At 32.7% G+C, this 21,448-nt stretch overlaps 1 protein-coding gene across 2 annotated transcripts in view; it reads right to left on the reverse strand.

Moving 5' to 3' along the window:
• Positions 1 to 21,448, reverse strand: part of UGGT2 (UDP-glucose glycoprotein glucosyltransferase 2) — a 146,552-nt gene that overhangs the window by 85,904 nt on the left and 39,200 nt on the right. For both annotated transcript variants that reach the window (XM_006913820.3, XM_015590887.2), the window contains exons 10-15: positions 19,643 to 19,703; positions 15,716 to 15,807; positions 12,345 to 12,495; positions 5,988 to 6,107; positions 5,119 to 5,204; positions 4,449 to 4,584 (exon numbers count right to left, since the gene is read on the reverse strand). In XM_006913820.3, the coding sequence (XP_006913882.1) occupies positions 4,449 to 4,584; positions 5,119 to 5,204; positions 5,988 to 6,107; positions 12,345 to 12,495; positions 15,716 to 15,807; positions 19,643 to 19,703 (646 nt within the window). The remainder of the gene's footprint in view (positions 1 to 4,448; positions 4,585 to 5,118; positions 5,205 to 5,987; positions 6,108 to 12,344; positions 12,496 to 15,715; positions 15,808 to 19,642; positions 19,704 to 21,448) is intronic.

The raw sequence follows: 21,448 nt of genomic DNA on the forward strand, positions 1-21,448 counted from the left end.
CACCAACTGTTGAAAGTCCAATCTAACTTATTGTAACAGCATTTCCGTATTCTTCAGTTTTGGAGGTTCCATATGTTTCTTTGGTCTATATCTTTTCCTTGAACCAATACTATACTGTCTTAACCTAACTTTATCTATCTTATTATCTGGTATAGCTGGTCACATCACTTTATAATTCCTTAAGAGATCCTCAGCAATTCTCAGCATTTTACTCTTCCATATAAATTTTATTTATTTTTCCATTTTATTTTTTCAGCTTTACTGAAGTATAACTGACAAATAGTAATATATTTAAAGTGTACAAAATTACGATTTGATAAACATAGACATTGTGAAAGGATTCCCAACATAGAGTTAATTAACATATCTATCACCTTATTAATTATTTTGGTAAGAACATTTAAATTATACTCTCTTAGCAAATTTCAATTATACAATGCAGTATCATCAACCATAATCACCATGCTGTACATTAGATCCCCAGAACTTATTCCTTTTAGAGCTGGAAAGTTTATACCCTTTGAACAACAACTCTTCATTTCTCCCACTTCATGGCAACCACTTTCCTACTCTTGAGTTCAGCTTTTTAGGTTCCACATGTAAGTGATATTATAGAGTATTTATCTTTCTCTGTCTGATATATTTCACTTAGCATAATGCCCTCTAGATTCATCCATATTGTTGCAAATGACAGGATTTCCTTCTTTTTTAAGGCTGAATAATATTGTTAGGAATGTTTGTGTATACATACATATGCGCATTTTCTATATCCATTCATCTTTTGATGGGCACTTAGATTGTTTCCATACCTTGGCTATTGTAAATAATAACGCAATGAACATGGGAGTAGTTATCTCTTTGAGATACTGATTTTATCTTCCTTGAATATATACCCAGAACTAGGATTGCTGGTTTATACTATAGAATTATTTTTAATTTCTTGAGGAACCAGACATATCAGTTTACATTTCATATATTTACTGACCATAGATGCATAGGTTTATTCCTGGGTTCTTGGTTCTTGATATGTGTGTCTGCTTTCATGCCAGTACTATGCTGTTTTGATTACTATAACTTTGTAACATAGATTGAAATCAGGAAGCATGATGCTTCCAGCTTTGTTCTAGTTTCTCAAGATTGCTTTGGCTATTCAGATCTTGTGTGGTTTCAAATGGACGTTAGGACTTTTTTTTTCTATTTCTGTGAAAAATGCTACTGGAATTTTAATAGAGATTGCATTGGATTTATAGACTGGGTAGTATGGACAATTTAACATTAATTCTCTAATCCATGAACATGGAATACCTTTCCATTTATTTCTCTCTTCTTCAATTTCTTTCACTAATGTTTCATAATTTTCAGTAAAAAGATCTTTCACTTGGTTACATTTATTCCTAAGTATTTTATTCTTTTTGATGCTATTATAAATGGGATTGTTTACTTACTTTCTCCTTCCAATAATTCTTTGTTAATGCATAGAAATGGAATTGATTTTTGTATCCTGTAACTTTAATGAATTCGTTTATTAGTTCTAACAGATTTTTGGTGGAGTCTTTAGGGTTTTCTATGTATAAGATCATGTCATATGAAAACAGAGACAAATTTACTTCTCCTTTTTTAATTCAGATGCTTTTTATTTATTGTTCTTGTCTAATTCTCTGGCTAGGACTTCAAGTACTATGTTAAACCAGATGGTGAGAGTTCGTACCCTTGTCTTGTTCCTGATCTTAGAAGTAAAGCTTTCAACTTTTTACTGTTGAGCATGTTAGCTGTAGGCTTGTCATATATGGCTTTTATTACGTTGAGGTACATCCCTTCTATACCCAATTTATTGAAAGTTTTTATCATGAAAGGATGTTGAATTTTGTCTTTGTATCCCATGAATAAATCCAACTTGATCATGGTGTATGATCATCTTAATGTACTGCTGAATTCAGTTTGCTAATGTCTTGTTCACTGCTGCTTCTTTTGCTGTTTTCTTTTGTGCTTAGCTGATATTTCGTAGTGCATCATTTCATTTCCTCTTTTAATTTTTAAACTACATTTTTAACTTATTTTCTTTGTGGTTACTCTAGGAATTACAGTATATATTGGAACTTACCACAATCTACTTCCACTAACCCTAACTTAATGTTGTGAATATATAGAATTAAAGTTCCAAAATAGATCCATTTCATCCTCCACTCCTTTGTACAATTATCATACATCTATACAAGTCAGAATTTATGTTTTACTCAATTTTCTGTAAATTAAAGAGAAAATATGTTAATTCAACCTTCTATATTTACCCATATATTTATATTTCATTTACTGCTACCATTTCATTTCTTCCTGTGAATTCGAGTTACCATCTGGTATCATTTCCTTTCAGCCTAAAGGATTTCCTTTAGTAATTCTTCTGAAGCAGCAAGAAATTTTCTGTCTTTACCTGTAAATATCTTTATTTCACCTTTTTGCAGGGATCATAGTTCTTGTTGCCTCTTGGTGAATGCCTGAAAATAGACTTACTTCATGTATTTTTTTATCCAGTTTTATAATTGCTAACTGTCAGATGGTTCATCTGTTGTCAGTTACTCTATCACGGCCAAGTCTTAAAGTGCTTTTCTATTCTCAAACATGCATTCATCAAATATTCATTAAAAACGTAACATACATTTTTTAGATCTTAAACTTGTAAAGTAGTGAGAAAAAATTAAATTACTTGTACATTTGTATAGCCACTGTGCAAAAGTCAGATCATTTTACTGTACTTACTCTACCAAAATTCTCTATCACATTTCAATAATTTTCATATACTATTATGATTTTGGCCTTCTATTATATTTCCCCTCTCTCCTGACACGTATTTTTCAAATTATTTAATTCAGATAAAATAATTTGCTCCGTGAAAATAATGAAGCAGTTTTAAAGAAATTTTATAATTCACGTATTTTACTAAAAGACTAGATTTTGTTCAAATTATTTTAAATTAAAGCTAAGTCATTTGAAAGACATAATGCATTCCCAACTGAAATTAGCACAATAATGTTTTACTTTTCTATGGCGTACACAAGTTTGGGGGTCACAAGCACACACAGTTTGAATAACCATCAACACTGTCGTACTTCAGACCCTAGTGGATTCTAATATGCTTTCTCTAAATATTCCTTCCTCATTTATTTTTCCTTCTCTTTCCTCCTCCAATTGTCTAGCACATCTTATAGGCCATAGCACATATTTAATAATTACTTTTGTGCTACTCTGTATCAAATGCTATGGTTTCAAGTATAACTCGGTTTTCTAAGAGATTATAGTATTGTGCTGAATATCATGAAGTAGATAATTCAAAAGGCAAATAATTGAAAAATATGCCACCACATGCAAATTAATGTCTGATACAAAATGCTTACAGAATAGAGATTCAATAGAATTAAGATAACTTAGGTAAAGATAATTTTGGAAGGTCTTCAAGTTTCTTAGTTTTGACAATCATATTGATCCTTTTATGATAAGGTAGCTGGGCCTTAATAAAAGTTATGTCAATTTGACTAGGTCCCTTAAAAACTCTTAACCAATCAGTAAAACTAATAGACTGAGATATAATATTGACATGTATTCCATGGCACTATTTTACAGAACAAAATACATCCCAAGTCACTGAAGTGTAGGTAGTTTCTATACTCCAGGATAGTGAATTAATGAAGGATTTAGTGGTTTTCCGGGGAGTTATAGAAAGAGGGTAGAAAATTTATAGTGCTTTGGTAATTTCATTCTCAGTTGAAGAACCATTCCTTGTTTATAATAATGACTAACAAAGACCAATGAATTTAAAAACAGAAGTTATTTAAGCTATAACCTGACTTTCTTAATAACAACAATATAATGCTTTAATACATTTCTATTCTTTTCATGATGGCCCATAATAGTTTCAAAACCTCAATTATGAAATAATTGTCCTCTCTTATTCTTCCTTAATCAAGTTCTTATCAATTTCTGACTTTTCTTACATAATCTCTTTGTCAGACTCAGTATCAGCCTTACCATTTCCATAACACTTTACTGTCATGAAGTGATCTCCTCCTTTTAAAATTTCTAGTGCCTATATACTTTGTCATTTAGAATATTTAACTTTGCAATAATCTTTTCAATTCATGATTTTATTCAAGACCTAAACAATTCTCCCGACTAATCATTTTTTATTAATATGCTTCCCTGTAAACTATACACACAATTTAAGTTCCTTTATTGTAACCCTAAGAAAGTTTAAATATTTTGGTAGAACCTCAGTTGTATAATACATAAAGTGGAGATAATATTATGTACTTCAGTTGGGAGTTGCAAGAATCAAATTCATCATCTGTATTAACCTCCACCATAGCTTTTATAAACTTTAAAGTGACAAAAAAAACAGCAAAGCAAAGAAACCCACTATACGTTGTAAAAAAATTATGCCTCATGCATAAACTTACATGTGTTATGGAAACAAATGCTTGTGATACATCATGTTCTTCTGCAATATAGTTGAAAGCTCGCCAAAGAGCAACTCCAGCATCATTCATTCCACTGACTTCATCATCTGTATTAATAATGAACACAAAACCAATTCTGGGAAAAGAAGATGAATGAGGAATGTCACAAATACCCCTTAAACCACAGTAAGCCACAATTTTTAGACGTTATTAGACTATAATATCTAGATGGAATTTGTTAGTAGATGGAGGAAAGGGGAATTTTATTTGAAAAGGTTTGATTTGTAATGCCTAGTCACCAAAAATCTTCATATCTGATGGAATCTGCCAAAATGTAAATTCTCTCTGGTGGTAACATTATCAAATGACCCATGGTTTTCCAGGAAAAAAGAAAAAAAGGAAAAAGTGTAATCTGAATACAACCACAGGGAGATGAATCCATCTTTAAGTACCCAAGGTGATCAGATGATTCTCTCAGGAAGGCAACAAGATTACCAGACAGCTTTGATTAACAGTCTTTCATAAAGATATATGATACTTCACAACACAGGTATGTTGTGTTAGGAACTAGAGATAAACCACTGCTTTGAATTCTGCGTTGATACTCTGTGTAATACAACATGAACATCATTGGCTTTCCATCAGTTGACTGTTATTAATTGACAATTACCTCAGAGGAATTTTATGATAATATAAACGTTCAGCAAGTTTTATAAAATCCATGGTATATTCTTGAGCAGGATCAATAAACAGAACCTAAAAGAAAGTAGATAGTCTATAATTGCTATTTGTTTTAGCACTTTAGAATTTTGAAATTCAATTTCTGTAGCCAAAAGTATGAAATTCGAGGTACAATCTTTTTTAGAAATTTCTAGCAATTCTAAAGAATTTTGAGTAATGGATATAAGAATTTCAGTTTATGAAAAAGCTGCATATCAAAATATAATAATACATGGAATTTAATATCATATTACTCATCCTCCTTTTGAAGCATAGCATAATTTTTATAAGTGAAATATCAATTTTTTTAAAAAAGGAAATAGTAATTGAATTTTGACCCCAAAAAACAGCTTTAACTGCTCACTCTAGGTAGATGTAGGAAAATATTCACTTCCTATGTGAAAAAAATAAAGCTCTAGGTGTATTAACTACATTTTAAAGTTTTATAAGGTTGTTTATATTGTAATAATGAATTTATATGCTGATAAAATGCTATTCATGTATTTCCCCTGAAATACTAAACTTTAATCATTAGTTCTTTATAATATAGAAGAAAAGTTCTATCATAAATTCCTTTCAGAAAATGTAAAAATAACTCATCAATTTAATTAAAGTACATGAAGGCTAAATAATAAGAGTCAGATTATGTGACATTGCTAGCTTTTGATACCTAGTCAAGCCATGCCACCTCAAGCTTGTTGCATCATTCAAATATTTCTTTATTACTCAGATGCCCATTTGCCGAGAGTGGGTAATTCAAAAAGAATGTTAATATCTTTATAAAAGATGTATACAAAAACATGAGAATATAAAACTTACCAAATTATGAAAATTACGCCTTATGGAAGGTATACTTCCAGGGAGTATTGGCTTCAGAAGTTCCTGGCAACTTGTAGGCCACATAACGTACAATTCATCATTTTCTAAGTCATTAATCCACTAGAAAAAAATTCAGAAATCTGTTAAAGCTATATTAAGATAATAAATTATTTTCAAAGACAGATTTCACTCTATCAAATAAAAATATCAGAGGATTTTTTATATTTCTGATGAAATATAGGAAGCCAGTTGAGTATTCTTTAAATGAACAAATTATGTATAATTTTATATTACCATGCCCTTTTATATTGTTTCCCCAAAAAACAGAGTCCTTTAACTCACATGTTTGCTTTTCATTGTAAAAAATAAAATTAGATCAATAAAATGGTATAAAAATTACTCTCCATAAACCATGTAAGAGAAAGAAGTATTTATCTTAATTATCAGTAGTATAGGAGGCAATGAGGTCCTCCACCTCCCCTTCTCAAATTTAAAGTCTTGGACATAAGAAAAATAAATGTCTAATTAAAGTTATAGAACATATACTAAAGGACACAGAGAAAAAAATAATGTAAAAATCAAAACAATGTAAGAGAGATGAGCAACACAGGTAAAGGCCTAACATACATATTGCCAAAAGTCCAAGAGGAGAGAAAGAATAGGACAAAGATACTTGAAGAAATCAGGGGAATCTTGGGGTAACCTAAACATGAGTTTTGGGAGTACTTAACTAAGTCAGAAATGGTGGTTTTAGAGAGAAGACAGAATTAAGAGACACACACAAAGCGGGATGACTAGAAGTGAGGAATTTAAGGTAATTCATGGATTTCAGAAAGGAACACTGTATCGACATTGAGATTAGGCTCTAAGAGAGGTAGGCTTTTCCAGGGAGGAAGAGAGGAAATTGGAGAGGAAGTTAACTCAGTTTTAGACATACTTAGGATGTCTACAAGACATGTAAGGAGGGTTAACAGTGGATGGTTGCAACAATTTCTATTTCAGTAGTTAACAAATATGATGGGGATCTGGAATTAGTTTACTTTCACTGTAATTTGTCCTGATGATACCTGAGATAGAAAGGAGAACTTTGGTCCCCTGGAAAAGTCAGTAGTGTATCTTGTTTGTTTCTGAGGTAATTCTTGCGGAGATTTAATGTAATGGTAATGGAAACAGTTCTAAAGAGTGTCACAATATGCTAGGTATCCCCTGTGAATTGAAAATCTCTGTAGACTCAGCAGTGTCTATGTTAGTTAACTGTTCTTCTATGGGAATTCCAGTGCAGAGGAGGAGAAAGCACCATGTAGAGGATGTGACTATCTGATCCCCTCGATGGTCAGTTATACTTATTTTAATGAGAAATGGCCTTATGCTTTATGTATTAGCCCCACTGAAGTTGAATAATGACTGGAAGTAGAGTCACTTTTAATGTTGATCAAAACAGCTGGAGGTGTTTATTTACAATGCACATTCCTTGGCCCCAATTCAACCCCGCTAAATCAGAATCTCAGAATAGGCCCTGGGAATTTCCGTTTAAAACAAGTGCCCTAGACCATTTTTATCAAAATACTGAAGTTAGAAAACTATAGTGATGGCCTCATAGCATAGGTGTTGGGTAAACTAATCGAGGTGATATCCCAATTCATTTTGGAGAACTATGAGAATAACACTGTAAATTACTCTGAACAGGCCCGGAGAGACTGAAGTGCCCATCTCTTTAGTCTCAAGTAAATATATAGAAGCAGCAACGATAACTGCAAGAGTAGCCTCACAATGTTGCATGCAGACTCGCACTGATTTTCTACTAATCTACCTTCATTAGTTTTGTTGGTCATAATTCTTGCCTTTGTATCTCTTGAGCTACCATGATACCGAATAAAAGATATTGTCATTTACAGATTAGAACCTATAAGACAATCTCCTCAATGTTCAAGGAACTATGTAGTCAACAGTTGAACACAAGATGGGCCATGGTATTATAGGATGATTCTGAGAAAACCTAAGAACTTAAAAGATTTATAATTTATATCTTTTGGGGTTTCTTTAGGGAGTGCCATCAGCTAAAATGGCTAAGAAATTCCAAAACTCCACCCTTACATAAAATCAATGAAACACCTGAAAATCTGTGGGAATCAACATCTTAAGAACTATGAAAACCAAAAGCTTGCAGCACCCCTGAGAGTGTTAAAAAAAAAAAAAAAAGGCTGAATCTCAGTAAAAACAGTGAGATTTGTGGTGTTATAAATTACCCTTGTCCCATCCCCCACTTACAAGCCTTGAAAATGACAGCTCGCACTCTAGTACCAACACTGGAAAGAGTAGAACAGACCTCATTCTGAAAGAACTGTAATTTTTTGTTTCAACTGTCTGATAACCTGCTGAAAAGATTTGTTTTTATCCTAACTCATAACTTACCTAGTGTTAAAACTGCTACCCGAATTTGTGGAATCTACAGGCAAATGTTTTAGTCACTCCTGCCTGAGGTAATAGAAAACATCTGGGACAAACAATACAGTTACCAAAAACCTAGTGAGGAAAGGCTGGGGAATGAGACGTTTTGGGAAATAGGGCTTTCAGAAGTTGACATATTCCTGAAAATCTAAGAGGCCATGTAGGTGCCCAGGGATATGAATGTGCTCAAGAAGACCTGGGAAAGCCCTAGGGTCCCACCTCCGGCTGACTCTGAAGTGCTATGCAAGTAAGAAGTGAAGACTAAAGCAGAGATGCAGACTCGACCTCCCTCCATTTACACACACACACACACACACACCCTCCCCCCCCCGCCCCTCTGCAAAGACTGGGAGATATTTTGATTCCAGGTATTCAAGTAAATCTGTCCAATATTTTATAGATGACTAGGCTAATATAACAGAGATTTCTGTGGCCTCATATGAAAATGTATAGAATACAGAGTTTTCAAAATGAGTGCAGAGAAGTCACTAAACAAATACCAGAAACAACAGCAAGCAGCAACAACAACAAACTCTGGAGAGGAGTGAGAATCTGATTTCCAGAAGTGCTACACTATAATTTTCAAAATGTCCAGTTTTGATGAAAAGTTAAGAGGCAATGAAAAAATCCTAAAATAAGCAGTAGAAAACAATTTCATTTGTAATAGCATCAAGAAGGGTCAAATACTTGGAAATAAATTTAATGAGTGTGAGACTTGTACAGTGAAAGCTACAAAACATCACTGAAAAAAATGAAAGATGACCTAAATAAATGGAAAGGCATTCACATCCATATATCAGAAGACTTAATATGCTTAAATAGCAATACTCCTTAAATTGATCTACAAATTCAACAAAATCTCAATAAAAATTCTGACTGCCTTTTTTGCAGAAATAGACAAGCAGTATAGCAGAAAACTTTAACCATGGGAAATGTGACTGTGCAGAGGAGAGAGGCAATGGGAACATCAGGGCTGCTCCTCCACATGAGGAGTGACTGTCCTCTACTGTCAACCTTAAGAGAACCAGGATGTTATTTTATAAAGGGAGCTGTGAAGTTTCTTTATTAAACTATTTATGTCCAGAATAGCCTTGACAATTACTTCCCTCATTTTCTCAGTTTGACTCACATTCCTAGCATTCTTCTACAAATGCTAAAATGCTTAAAATAAAAAGCACAAAGTATTAAGATCATTAACATGGTCATTTCTGTTTCTGATAAAACATTTATAGAAAACACATTATTGAGCTCAAAGACAGCCAAATAAAAGTAAAATCTACCCAATGAAAGAACATGGCCTAAAGAGGAGTAAAACCAGTTGCAATAAACATTAACAAGTCACTTAGTATTCTAGAAAATATGAATGATAACTAATTAATAACTTATGTGATTTTTCCTGAGTCTGAGGGGTTTGATGTTCATGGTGCTGCAATGGTTCTGTGATTCTTGGATGGTAAACTATGTAAATAGAAAGGCTGTTCAGGTAACAAAAAGTACCCATTATAACTGATCCTTCAGAGCAAATCCCTTAGATTTTTATATTAAACAATTAGCAAGCTATTGAGAGGTAATGTTTTTTTCTCTTAAAAACTTTTTTTCCCTGACCATATTAACTAATACATACCCAGTGTTAAAAACCTGGAAATTATAGAAAAGCATGAAAAACAAAACTACCCATTAAACCATATCATCCCCATTAACATTTTGATGTATTTGCTTCTGATCCTGTGTCCATCTTTTCACATATCATGTGTTTATATTTTTTTATTTAACATGAGAACACAGTCATTGTCCCTGATTATTAAAACATAAATTTAATGCCTAAAAAATTCTCGATAGTGTGGATAATTCACATTTCTGTTATATACATAGCTCATTTCTATTTTGTTTTATAAATATGCAGTGATAATCATATCTTTGGGTATAAAGATTTTTCTCCATTTCCTACTATTTCTTTATGATAGTTTCTAATGAAATTACCAGATCAAAGTATATGAACATTGTAAGGGCACCACAGCCATAATTTTTAAAAAGGCTATGCCAATTAATACTTTCCATGAGTCTTTTTATCCTTCTTTTATATCTCCTATGTTAAGTTGCAGTTTTTATTACTAAGATTATTTTATTACATAGTAGTTAATATATTATCAAGAATTTAAATTTTTATATTATGCAAAAATCATTTTGTCTTCCAAATGTTTTTTGGAAAAAAATCTTTTGATCTGTTTACTGTCAATTCAAACCCATTTTACTAAAGTCTCATTAATTACAATGACTTTACTTGGGGAATTTTAGTTATATAATCTTATGTAATGCAATACTTTTATTTTCTCATTTCTAATAGCAATATTTTTATATTAATCACAATGGTGGTATCAACCTTATTATATTGATGTTGTAATTAGAATGCTCTCAGATCTTCCTTGTTAAAAATTATGTCATAGGTTGGTTTGAGATAAATATTTACTTATTCATTCAAGGAATATTTACATTTATTGAATACCTACTAAAACCAGGATATGTTGGTGAGAGAAAAAAATGGATAAAATCCCTACCTCCAAGATGTTTATACAGTTTAGAAGAAACATCAAAGAATCACAGGCTAAACGAATAATTAAAACTGTGTTAAGTATACAGAGAGATTGTAGTTCTGTAACATAAAATATGTATGTGTGTGTGTGAGAAAAGGTGGGGAGAGGGAGGGGAGGAGAGAGAGAGGGAGGCTGGTTTAATTCAGCAGGCCTGGGTTGCTTACACATCCCACATTCCCAAAAAGGGCCTGTTTATGTGATAAAGGTTCTCTAGTTTGGCTCCTGGGAATTGAGCTCTTGGAATGTTCTGACAGTTTTCTGCATGCTTAGGGTCTTGCTAGAGCAGGTCTATATAGAACTTGTACAAAAACTACATGATGAACAACTGCTTTTCATTTGAGGGTCTGGAATTTCAGTGACTGAGATCAGTCACATAGCCATTACATGCCTAAATAACATACCACTTTTCAAAACCTTCAACTCCCAGGCTCAAGCTAGCTTCCCTAGTAGGTAGCACTGCGCATGTATTGTCACACATCAAATTAAGCATGTCCTGTAAAACTTCTCTAGCAAATTCCTGGAAGCTTGCACCTGGTTTCCTCTGGACTCCACCCCAAGCCCTTCCTCCCTCTGCTATTTGTGTTCTTTTGCTCTAATAAATCATAATCCTGAGTATAACAATTTCTATGCCTTTCAAATCCTTTTAGCAAATCACCAAACTTGATGGTACTCTTGGGGACTCCTTGATACAATGTGTATAAGAAAAAAATCATCTAATCTGGATAGTTAAGGAAAGCTCCTCTCAGGAAGTATTATTTGAAGCTGACATCTGAAAAAAGTTGATTAGCTAGAGAGAGGAAAATTTGCTTCCCAAGTATGCGATAAGGGATAGTGGTGAAAAGAAAATTTCATGGTCTAAGGACAACTTTTGTGCTTTAAACGAGAGAGAGTAATGTAATCAGATTTCAAAAACCTCACTCAGGCCATAACACACAGACCAGAATGTTAAGAGGGCACTGAAAATTGTGTAGGCAAGACTTTTATTATATTAAGGCAACAATATTACATTTGGTATTTGTTTTTGCTATTGTTCATGTGGTTATTTTGATGTTGTTGTTTTATCTTTAAAGCAGGAAAGGATTCTAAATGAGTGACGTGTTCTTGTAAGGAAATGCAAAGAAAACGAGGAAGAGGAAGGAAGACTTTTAATTAAGAGTGAGAAGGATGCACCTATATTTTTACTTTTTCTTCTCACTGATTTCTGCTAGAACCTCTTTCAAAATGCTTAAATTTATTTTAAAACCTGCCAGTATTTGATTTCATGTTAAGTTTTAAATCTACTAAAGGTTTTAAAACAAGGAATTACACGAGCACTTACCATTACTGAAGAATGCCTAATATCTAATACATAGGTATTGTCCCAAACATGTGAATTTAATTTCAAAAATTTGCTCATATATTCTCCGTTGATCCCAAGATTGTGAAGGCCATTCATCATTTTTCCTTCTAGTTTCAGCATATCCAAAATACTTTAAAGAAAAAAAATGCTTTATTTGCCAACATTTTTCAAAAAAATTCTTTAAAGTTTTTCTCGAAGCATTAGAAACAAGTTTCACTGGTATTTTTATTAATAGCAGGAAAATATATAATTAAACCAATTAACAAATAAGACAAGGAATTCTTCTAATCAGTTATCTAGATTAAAGTTATGTTAAGGGTTCTTTGTTTTTTAAGTGGTTAACAAAATCTTACTATTTAAAAGACGAAACAATAAGGAATAAAGTGTATTTATTATATTCCTTACCAAAGAAACAAGAATAAGCTCGTTCCCTGACCAAGCCAAAAATGAAGGGAAAAATATACCAGGTCACTCTTTTGATAAATCTACTACAAAAACAAGATCAAACATGACCTAAAATATATAAATTTAGTACAGAGAAATCCCCATTAAAGCATGAAAGTTGACATCTGTATAGAATATATATTAAACTTTCTAATTTCATACATAACTTGATAGTTCTTAAACATGACAGAAATCATTACTGTCAAAAATAACATCATCAATAAATAACCCTATTGACAAAAAGTTTGGGCAATTTGCTTCGTTAATGACTATTTATCAAGCTCGCACTGTGGGCAGGTAAGTGCCAAGTACTTTTCAAACAGAACTCCTCTGAGTCTCACAACACAGAAAGTCTCAAATGATGCAAATGAGGCTCAGACAGGTGAAGTCCCTTGCCCAGGTCAGCTAGTGGCGTGGCAGAGCTAGGATATGAATGCTACAGAAATGCAGTGTTTCCCTGCACCTGTAAAGATAAGGGTTTACAGATTGTGGCAAAGTGTATTCATTTTTAAAAAGGTAAACATTTACTAGGCAAGAAAAAATATTTATTATTTTTGAAACCAAATATTAAAATTCATATTTATAATATTTAACCTAAGTGCTTCATTAAAAAAAAATCCAATCATAGAAATCACTTCCCTTTTCAGAAATGAATAGAATCAGAATAAAGCAATATATGAATTTTAGAAGACAGTTTTCAGTGAGGACTCTAGAAGTCCACATTTAAAAAGCAGAGATCTAATATCTAAACTCCTAAGAAAGCTGTTTGAAGCTGACCTACATAACTTCAACTGTGCATGTCTGTATCCCAGATAGTTCTGCCCACTCTTTGCAAATTAAACATTTTATCAAAATAAATAAACAAACAATCTATGAGGAGATGAGTGTGATAAAAAGAGCACTAGATTGTGTATCACAAATCACCAATCTAACAATAAGATTCAGTCTGGGCTGTAATACTGCTTCATCTGTGGCTTCTTGATGTTCTTAACCCCTTTAGTCTAAATTTTTTCACTTATAAAAATTTTGGATTGCATTGCCAATGTTCTCTCCATTTAAAAATTTTATGTTTACTGATCAGATACTTTTTTATGTAATATAATTTAAACATTCCCCACAGCATTTGTAACTATCATCTTTGTTATCTCAGACTAGTTTCTAAGGAAACTATTAATAGAAAAATTATATAGAGTTACATGGAACACTGGCAAGGGCATGAGATTTGCTACCTGTCTCACTATCTTTGTGTGAGATCTTTCCAAGTCTTTGTTTCCTCATCTATCAACAGAGAACAGTCATGAACATTTTACGGGGTATTAGAATTAAATTAATTTACTAATGGACAGTTTGCCCTCAACAAGCATTAGTTTCCTCCTTGCTCTTCCCAAATTATAAATTTTATACATCGATCAAAAAAAAATCTGGTTCTTTAAATATGCTAGTTTACTTATCAGTAAGACTCCTTATATCTCTGGATTTCTACATAATTAAGATAATTTTTCATGCTTCTCTTAAATACATAGTTACTATCTTTAGATTTGCTCAAAACCCTTCACTGGCTTCTCCTGCCCTTGAGATAAAAGGCCAAAATCTGAAACCTGGTTCCACAATCTAACCCTTGCCACCTGAGTGAACTCAGTTTCCTCCAGCTCCTCCTTACTCCACAGTCTGGCCATACTATGTTATTTTCTCAAACATGAACCTCCACTCCTCACTTTGCCTGATTCATCCTTTAAGTCTTAGCTTAAATATCACTTCTTTGGAGAAATCTGATATCCACTGTCTCCATGGTCTATCAAGAGCTAATTTAAAGCTCTGGAGTTACAAACTCCAAAAGTATTAGACTTTATCTTTGATAAACCTTATCACACTGTAATTATTTAATATCAGTATTCCACTAGACTATAAATTTCACTTTGTTAAGATTTATTTCTGTTTTGTTCAGCACTATATTCCAAATATTGAGCAGTTTCTATAACATATTAGGTACTCGGATAGTTACTAAATTGAATTTTAATATTGAATTGATTTTATAATATTAAATTTTAATAGTTTACATTAAAAATACATATTTATCAAGTGCCCAAAAGATTTCTGAGCCAGATAACATCATTAAGATATAGAAAAAATTACACAAGTAGGAATAGAAGACACCTTTGTTACTCTTTCTTTCTGGTAGTTATTTGTATGACACTGCTCAAGCACGAACAGGATGGCTATCAAAATGAGGAATATCCATCCACTTTGTACCAGTTTCTAAGTACATAGCTGAGGTGACTTCTTAGAGACAAAGATGTGTAAGCGGCTCTAAGGTAGATACATATAACACCATTTACAGAACTCCTCAAATTTACTCAGTCCTACCCACCTTTCTCCTTGGTCACTGCCACAGCCTCCTATTGTCTTAGCTAAGAGCTAGGCTTGGCACAGCCTTGACTGAACCAATGCTGACCTAACCTTGGAGGCTCTGGCTCCTTCCATTATAGCTAGGATCAAAGTAAGAAGAGATGGTCCATGGGGTGTGGTATCAATGCTCCACGGCCCCAAAATGCAATGAGAGTCAGGAGGTAGGAAGTAAAAAATAATTACTCCCCTTTTATCCCCCAAATAGATAATTTTGAAGTACTAGCTGCATACGACCTCTCTCCAGATCCAGGATATAACTTCGGTAATATGACAGTTTCCTTCCTCTCCTCTTTCCTGTATCATTTTCTTCCATTTTCTTCTATTTTCATCAACCTCTTCACACTGATTTTACCTACATGTTCTACCTTTTTCTAGAATCTTTCTATTTATTTTGTACTAAAAATGTCAGAAGTGATTACGTGCATTTTGACAAATATTAAAGTCAGGACGCTATTTACCTTTATATAAACCATAGTTTGTATCAGCTATTTGATACTTACCTAAAAGGATCATAAGCATCTATATCAATGCGCAGTCCATTTATATATAGGAAAGCATCGCCTGGCTGGATTTCAAATCTATTGTTAAGATCCTTGAAATAGAGAATAATAGTTAACCAAGTCATATAACAATAGCAATCTATGTCAAGAGTCTGAAAACTTTCTGTAGAGTGAGATAATAAATAGTTTAGGCTTAGCCAGCCATATCATCTCTGCTGCAACTACTCAACTCTACCCTTGTAGCATGAAAGCAGCAATAGGCAATATAAAAACAAATAGGTATGACTACACTCCAATAAAACTTTTATTTTTAAAAATAGGTAGCAGGCCTGATGTGGCCTACTACCTATTTAGCAGTCTAAATAGGGGTAGCAGTCTGTCCATCCCATCTAGTAATGTGAATCTTATATGATACAGACACAAATACTTGAACATTTTGATTTTGTAATACGCAATATTAAAGTTCTAATGCTATGATGATTACTTACCTACATTTTATGTGTGTGTTTATGCTCACATACACTCAGAATTTGACAGTTGGCACATTCCTATTCTTCGATATTCCAAGACTCAAAACTCTGGTGTATGTGTAAAAATTTGGAGATCACTCTAAATTTATAAAGCTGTCCATTAAAGCAGTGTTTCAATGTTCACTATCTTTTCTTTTCATTCAATAACTATTTCTTGAGTGCCTGCTGTGTGCTAAAAAGAACTCCAGGCACTGAAGCAGTAGCAAAAGTAAAAAAGGTAACATCCTTGCCAGTACAGCATAGTTATTAAATTAAGATCATGGTGAGGGAGTCAGATCTACCTTAAATCTTACTCTTGCTGCTTACTAGAGGTAAGATTTGGGCAAATTTAGTTAGCTTCTATAAGTTTCAGTTTCCTCATCTGTAAAATAGAATACTTAAATCCACCTCACCTGTTTGTTATAAAGATTGAACGTAATATATACCTGTGTCTAGTCACATATACAAGACTCATAAATGAAGCTTTTATTATTACTATTATCAGGGTAGGAAAACTAGTTTATGAGAAAAAAACAATTTTAAAACAGTGCATTTCAATGAGATTGCATAAGTGACCTAACAGAGATCTGTATAAATTATTCTGGAAGATGAAGCAACCAATTGAAGAGATTCAGAGAAGGCCTGACAGAGGTAAATTTTTCTGTATGGTTATCACTCATCATGACAGCTGAGTTACCTACAGGGAAGGGAGAGGAGGAACTAAATTTGTAACAGGAGAAAAAAATATTTCCATGGATTTATGCAGAATACTGGTAAGAGATTAAACTCTGACGTGAGAACATTCATAGGTAAAATATTGATTTGTCTTCAGCTACTTATGCTCCTATCAAATAGTTACTTATTCTAAGAAATCTGTATTCTTACTTCGAAGCCTACAGATGCCAGTGAATTCAGTCTATTTGCCACAAACTTACTCTGAGCCATCATAAACATTGTCTTAAACTCTCTCAAAACTTCATTTGCTTTAGGCAACTCAACTGTAAGCAGAAAGCCTATCAAGCACACAGATCTACACTAAATTGCTAATTACCTCAAGAATATTTACGCCAGGCACAGTACCTAGAGCAAAGATGTTCAAAAGGGTAATAAACTGAACTCGGTGAAATTGAATGCTGAAATACTGTCAGTTTACTGCAGACTGAGACTGACAACTACTTTCTCCTTCCCTTCAGAGAGGGAGGCTTCAATACTGGCAAATTACCCTGAGTGTATAATTTCAGGTGGCTTTTCTCAAATCAAGGGATAAGAATTCAGTTTCCAGCAATATGATAAACCAGAAATCCCAAAAACTCCTTCTAAAAGGAAACATCAAAAATGCCAGATTAAAATATTAATAATGTCCTCTAAATGAATGGTTTAGCTCTTAAAAGTAAAGACTTCACCTAAGGGCAGAGAAGTAGTACAGATATGATTCCAAGGATATAAACAATTTTAGGTAGACTAAAGCTTGGGTTTTTAAGGACCAATCTGAAAAATACAAGAAGCAACGCCTTGGGCTCACCCAGAGCAGAGAACAGGATTAGACAGCTTTATGCACACAAAGTGCTACAGTGACAGTGAAATGGAGGCCTAAGAAACAAAATGCCCTGCAGAAACAGCATAGAAACTTGATCTCATTTTGGTTCTCAGTGGACGAAGAACAAGTCTTCCATAAGAATTCATTGCCTCTGGTTTACCTTCGTGTGGATTTGAAGCTAGATTTCACACTATTTTTAATGTCCAAAAAATATACACAGACTTTTTATTTAATGTGAAATAAGTTGGGAGTACTCTTAGCCTTTGAGCAGAAACATATACAAATCCCCATGGAGAAATCTGACTTTACTCAAAGAGAGAACATCGTTATTGCAATGTATCCCTTTAACAATCCATGGAGTTGAGACATTACCTGAAGCTAAAACTTTTCAATTGATTGGATCTCAGAAGACGGGTTGAGCTTTATAATGGTGAATTGGTTTATAAACACGTATGGAGATCCCTAAGCCAAAACTATATGCATTCTGAATTGAAAATTTGAAGTCAAATCAGATGTAAATCTTAATATAGGAAGGATTTTTTTCAGGATGTGAAAAAAAGATGTTTTACAGAGGAATTTTTGGAGGTTATTCTAATCTAGGGAATTTCTCTAGAATCTGTAAAATTCTCCTACATTTTAAGTAATTTGTTGACATAATTAGAAAAAGTGTGAATTTTTATTTGGATTAGGTATAATCCTTTAAATTCTGTATTTAAATATCTCATCTGGTTTTTTAATGTAACTATGTAATTAAAATAATGTTTCACACTGAAGAAAAAAAAAAGTTACCAGACTCCCTGAACATATCCCCGTTTCCCCCACTAAACAAACAAGAAATGTCATGGAACATAATTTAACAGCTCTTACAGTAAACAAGACACACACATTGGATTGACATTTATTTTCAAATCACCAAAAGTAGATTCTGGCTGACCTCTGAGCAAAACAACAAGAATTATTAATTTCAAAGAGAAATTAGCTGTACTTTGGAGTTACAACAGTTGTTTCCTGAATAAAACCAAACCCAAATTCATTTATACAACTTCAGCATAGTCATATTTTCTGAATGACTGTTTTCTTATGCAACAGTTTCTGTATTTATTTGTCTGAAGAATGCCACCTGCAATTCAAAAAGGGGTGGGAAAGAAAAAGGAAGAAAAAGGAATACCAGAGTATCAGTGGCTTTACACAATCCAATTTATTTTACTCATTTAACATCCAAAGTGGGTGTTCTTCGACAGCAGAACAAGGTGTTGTTCTATGTGGTGATTTTGGATCCAGAGGTTGAGAGATTTTATGAGGTTAAAGAGGAAATATTGTGGCATTATTCAGACAAATAAATACAATAATTCTTGTATAAGAAAACAATCCATTATGCTCAAAGAATGGTAAGAGCAATCATAAAAATTACAGAAAAGAGTATGCTACAACTTAATTTTGAAGGAAAAACAAGAATTTATTAGGTGGTCACAAAGAACATCCCAGGCAGGGATGATATATTATGATTCGTAGCACCCATGCCCAATAAACTATGCATCTACTTCTTCATAGGTAAGAAAAAGGCTATGAGTTAATTATTGTTTCTAATAATTAGTTTTGCTTAAAAACTTAGGAGGACCAAGTTAAGTTTTAGACCAGTAGACCATTACTGGAATCCTATAGCATATAGGACACAATTGAATGGTAGTTTAGTAAGATTGGCTAGAATCACAGACTGTATGCTATCTAAAGTAGGCAATACAAAAATGGAAAAACATGCATTGCTTAAATAATGAAAAAATACAAATTAACCTTTTATATTTTGTATGAAAATTAAGGATCCAAAGTCTGAAACAGTAATATTAGTGAAGTAAATTTTTTAAAAAAGGAATTCAAACAAACCTTTTGATTTTCCTGTATTTCCTTCCTCAGATGTTGATTTACAGGAATTCTAGTTAGTGATCTGGGAAAGTAAATATTGATATAATTCCTCTTCCTTAAATGTTTAGGACTAATCTAGAATTCAATGTAATACAATACTTTTTGTAAGACACTAAAAACTCTAAAGGCATCATGACATTACTATATAGCCTATTTCACAAGTGGCACTATGTCTTTGATTTGACAAAGGTATTTGATTCAAGTGGAATAAAGACTGTCGAAAATTCCTGTGCACTAACTGTATACATTAAGTACTGTCAGACCTTGCTTACTATTAGATACTTATTTTTCAAAATTACTTGCTTGAAATGCTATTTTGTGTTGTTTTTCCCAAAGAAATTGTGTATGGAATTACCGATGTCATATGTGTCAATACAAACTGATAAGTTTCAGAATATTTGTACATGAAGAATTTGAGTTAACCTGGAATCTTTACCAGAGTACATAAGTTCTAAAATACTGATAATACTGCCTTTACATGTTCACTCTTGAAGAGCTTATAATTCCCTTATAATTTAAAGAGAAGAAATTTTAAAAATAAGTGTATTATTTGACTTGATAATTCCTAAGAATGCTTAATTAACTACGTATCCATCAATTTATGCATAAAAGAAAATGATTTAAAAATTAAAAAATTATTAATGTGAACTTCTGCTTTAAGTGAAAATCTTAAAACTCACAATAAGTGTTATCTCCAAAAATCTGACAGCATTTGAGAGAAATTACAACTTAAAATTTGATAATAAAATTTTTCATTCATTTAGCAAATATTTCATTTCAACATTTACAGTCTAGCGAGTGGTTTTAGAGTATATATGCTCGTCTATAATTTAGCCATTATCAGCATTAGCATAGCTGGCAAATTTTTTTAATGAACAACCACAAATTAAGAATAGAGGTTAGCAACAGAACCCCTGAATAGATGTAACGACTGTCAGAGAGTGAAAATGTCTTGTTAAAACTCAAATTATTTTACTTTATTTGTATTTGATCTAGTAATTTCAAAAGCTACTGTTAATTAACAGCAGTGTGGCTAAACACAATATTTATACACACATATTTCATGTTTTAGAATATAGATACTGACTTCTCAAATTCTCAACTGTTTAAAGTTGACTGAGTCACATCAATATATTCATTCTTAAGCTGTAAACAAGGTGACAAACCTATTTTCAGGGTACCATGAAAAAGTTCTTGGTATCTTGTGGACAGCTATGTACAATTTATTTTACAAAGGTAAAGAATACCTAGATTTAACATTCAGTAAGTTGTACTATGGATAAATGTACAAAATAGTGTTTGAGACAAATAGTGTTTGAGAGGCTTAGCAATCATCCACTGCTTAAGAAGGAATGCTGAGATCACAAAGATGCTCTTCAAATCCTCTTGATAAAACACTACTGTTAATAGCCTTTGATATAGCTAACTTATTTTATATTTCGCTGATTACATATAATTTTATATTCCATCATTACTAACCCAAATACAAATGCATCAAAGTCTTGTTATTTTGTCAATCCTTATAATACATGGTTACCTGAACTGTATGTATTGGTTACCTTAAGATATGCAAAAGTATTATCTGTTGAACTGGGAGATGTGTTAAATGTAACATTAATATTTCTGAAAGTGGTTCAATTAGATATCCTATTGGCAAAAATGTATTCTACAAAATATTCCATATAATTAAGACATTACTAATCATTTAGAATCTGAAAGAACAAGATGATGATTTGGCCATCCTCTGGGCACAGATCTATTTAGAAT

Source organism: Pteropus alecto, unplaced genomic scaffold (assembly GCF_000325575.1).
Source record: "Pteropus alecto unplaced genomic scaffold, ASM32557v1 scaffold72, whole genome shotgun sequence".
Lineage (NCBI taxonomy): Eukaryota > Metazoa > Chordata > Mammalia > Chiroptera > Pteropodidae > Pteropus > Pteropus alecto.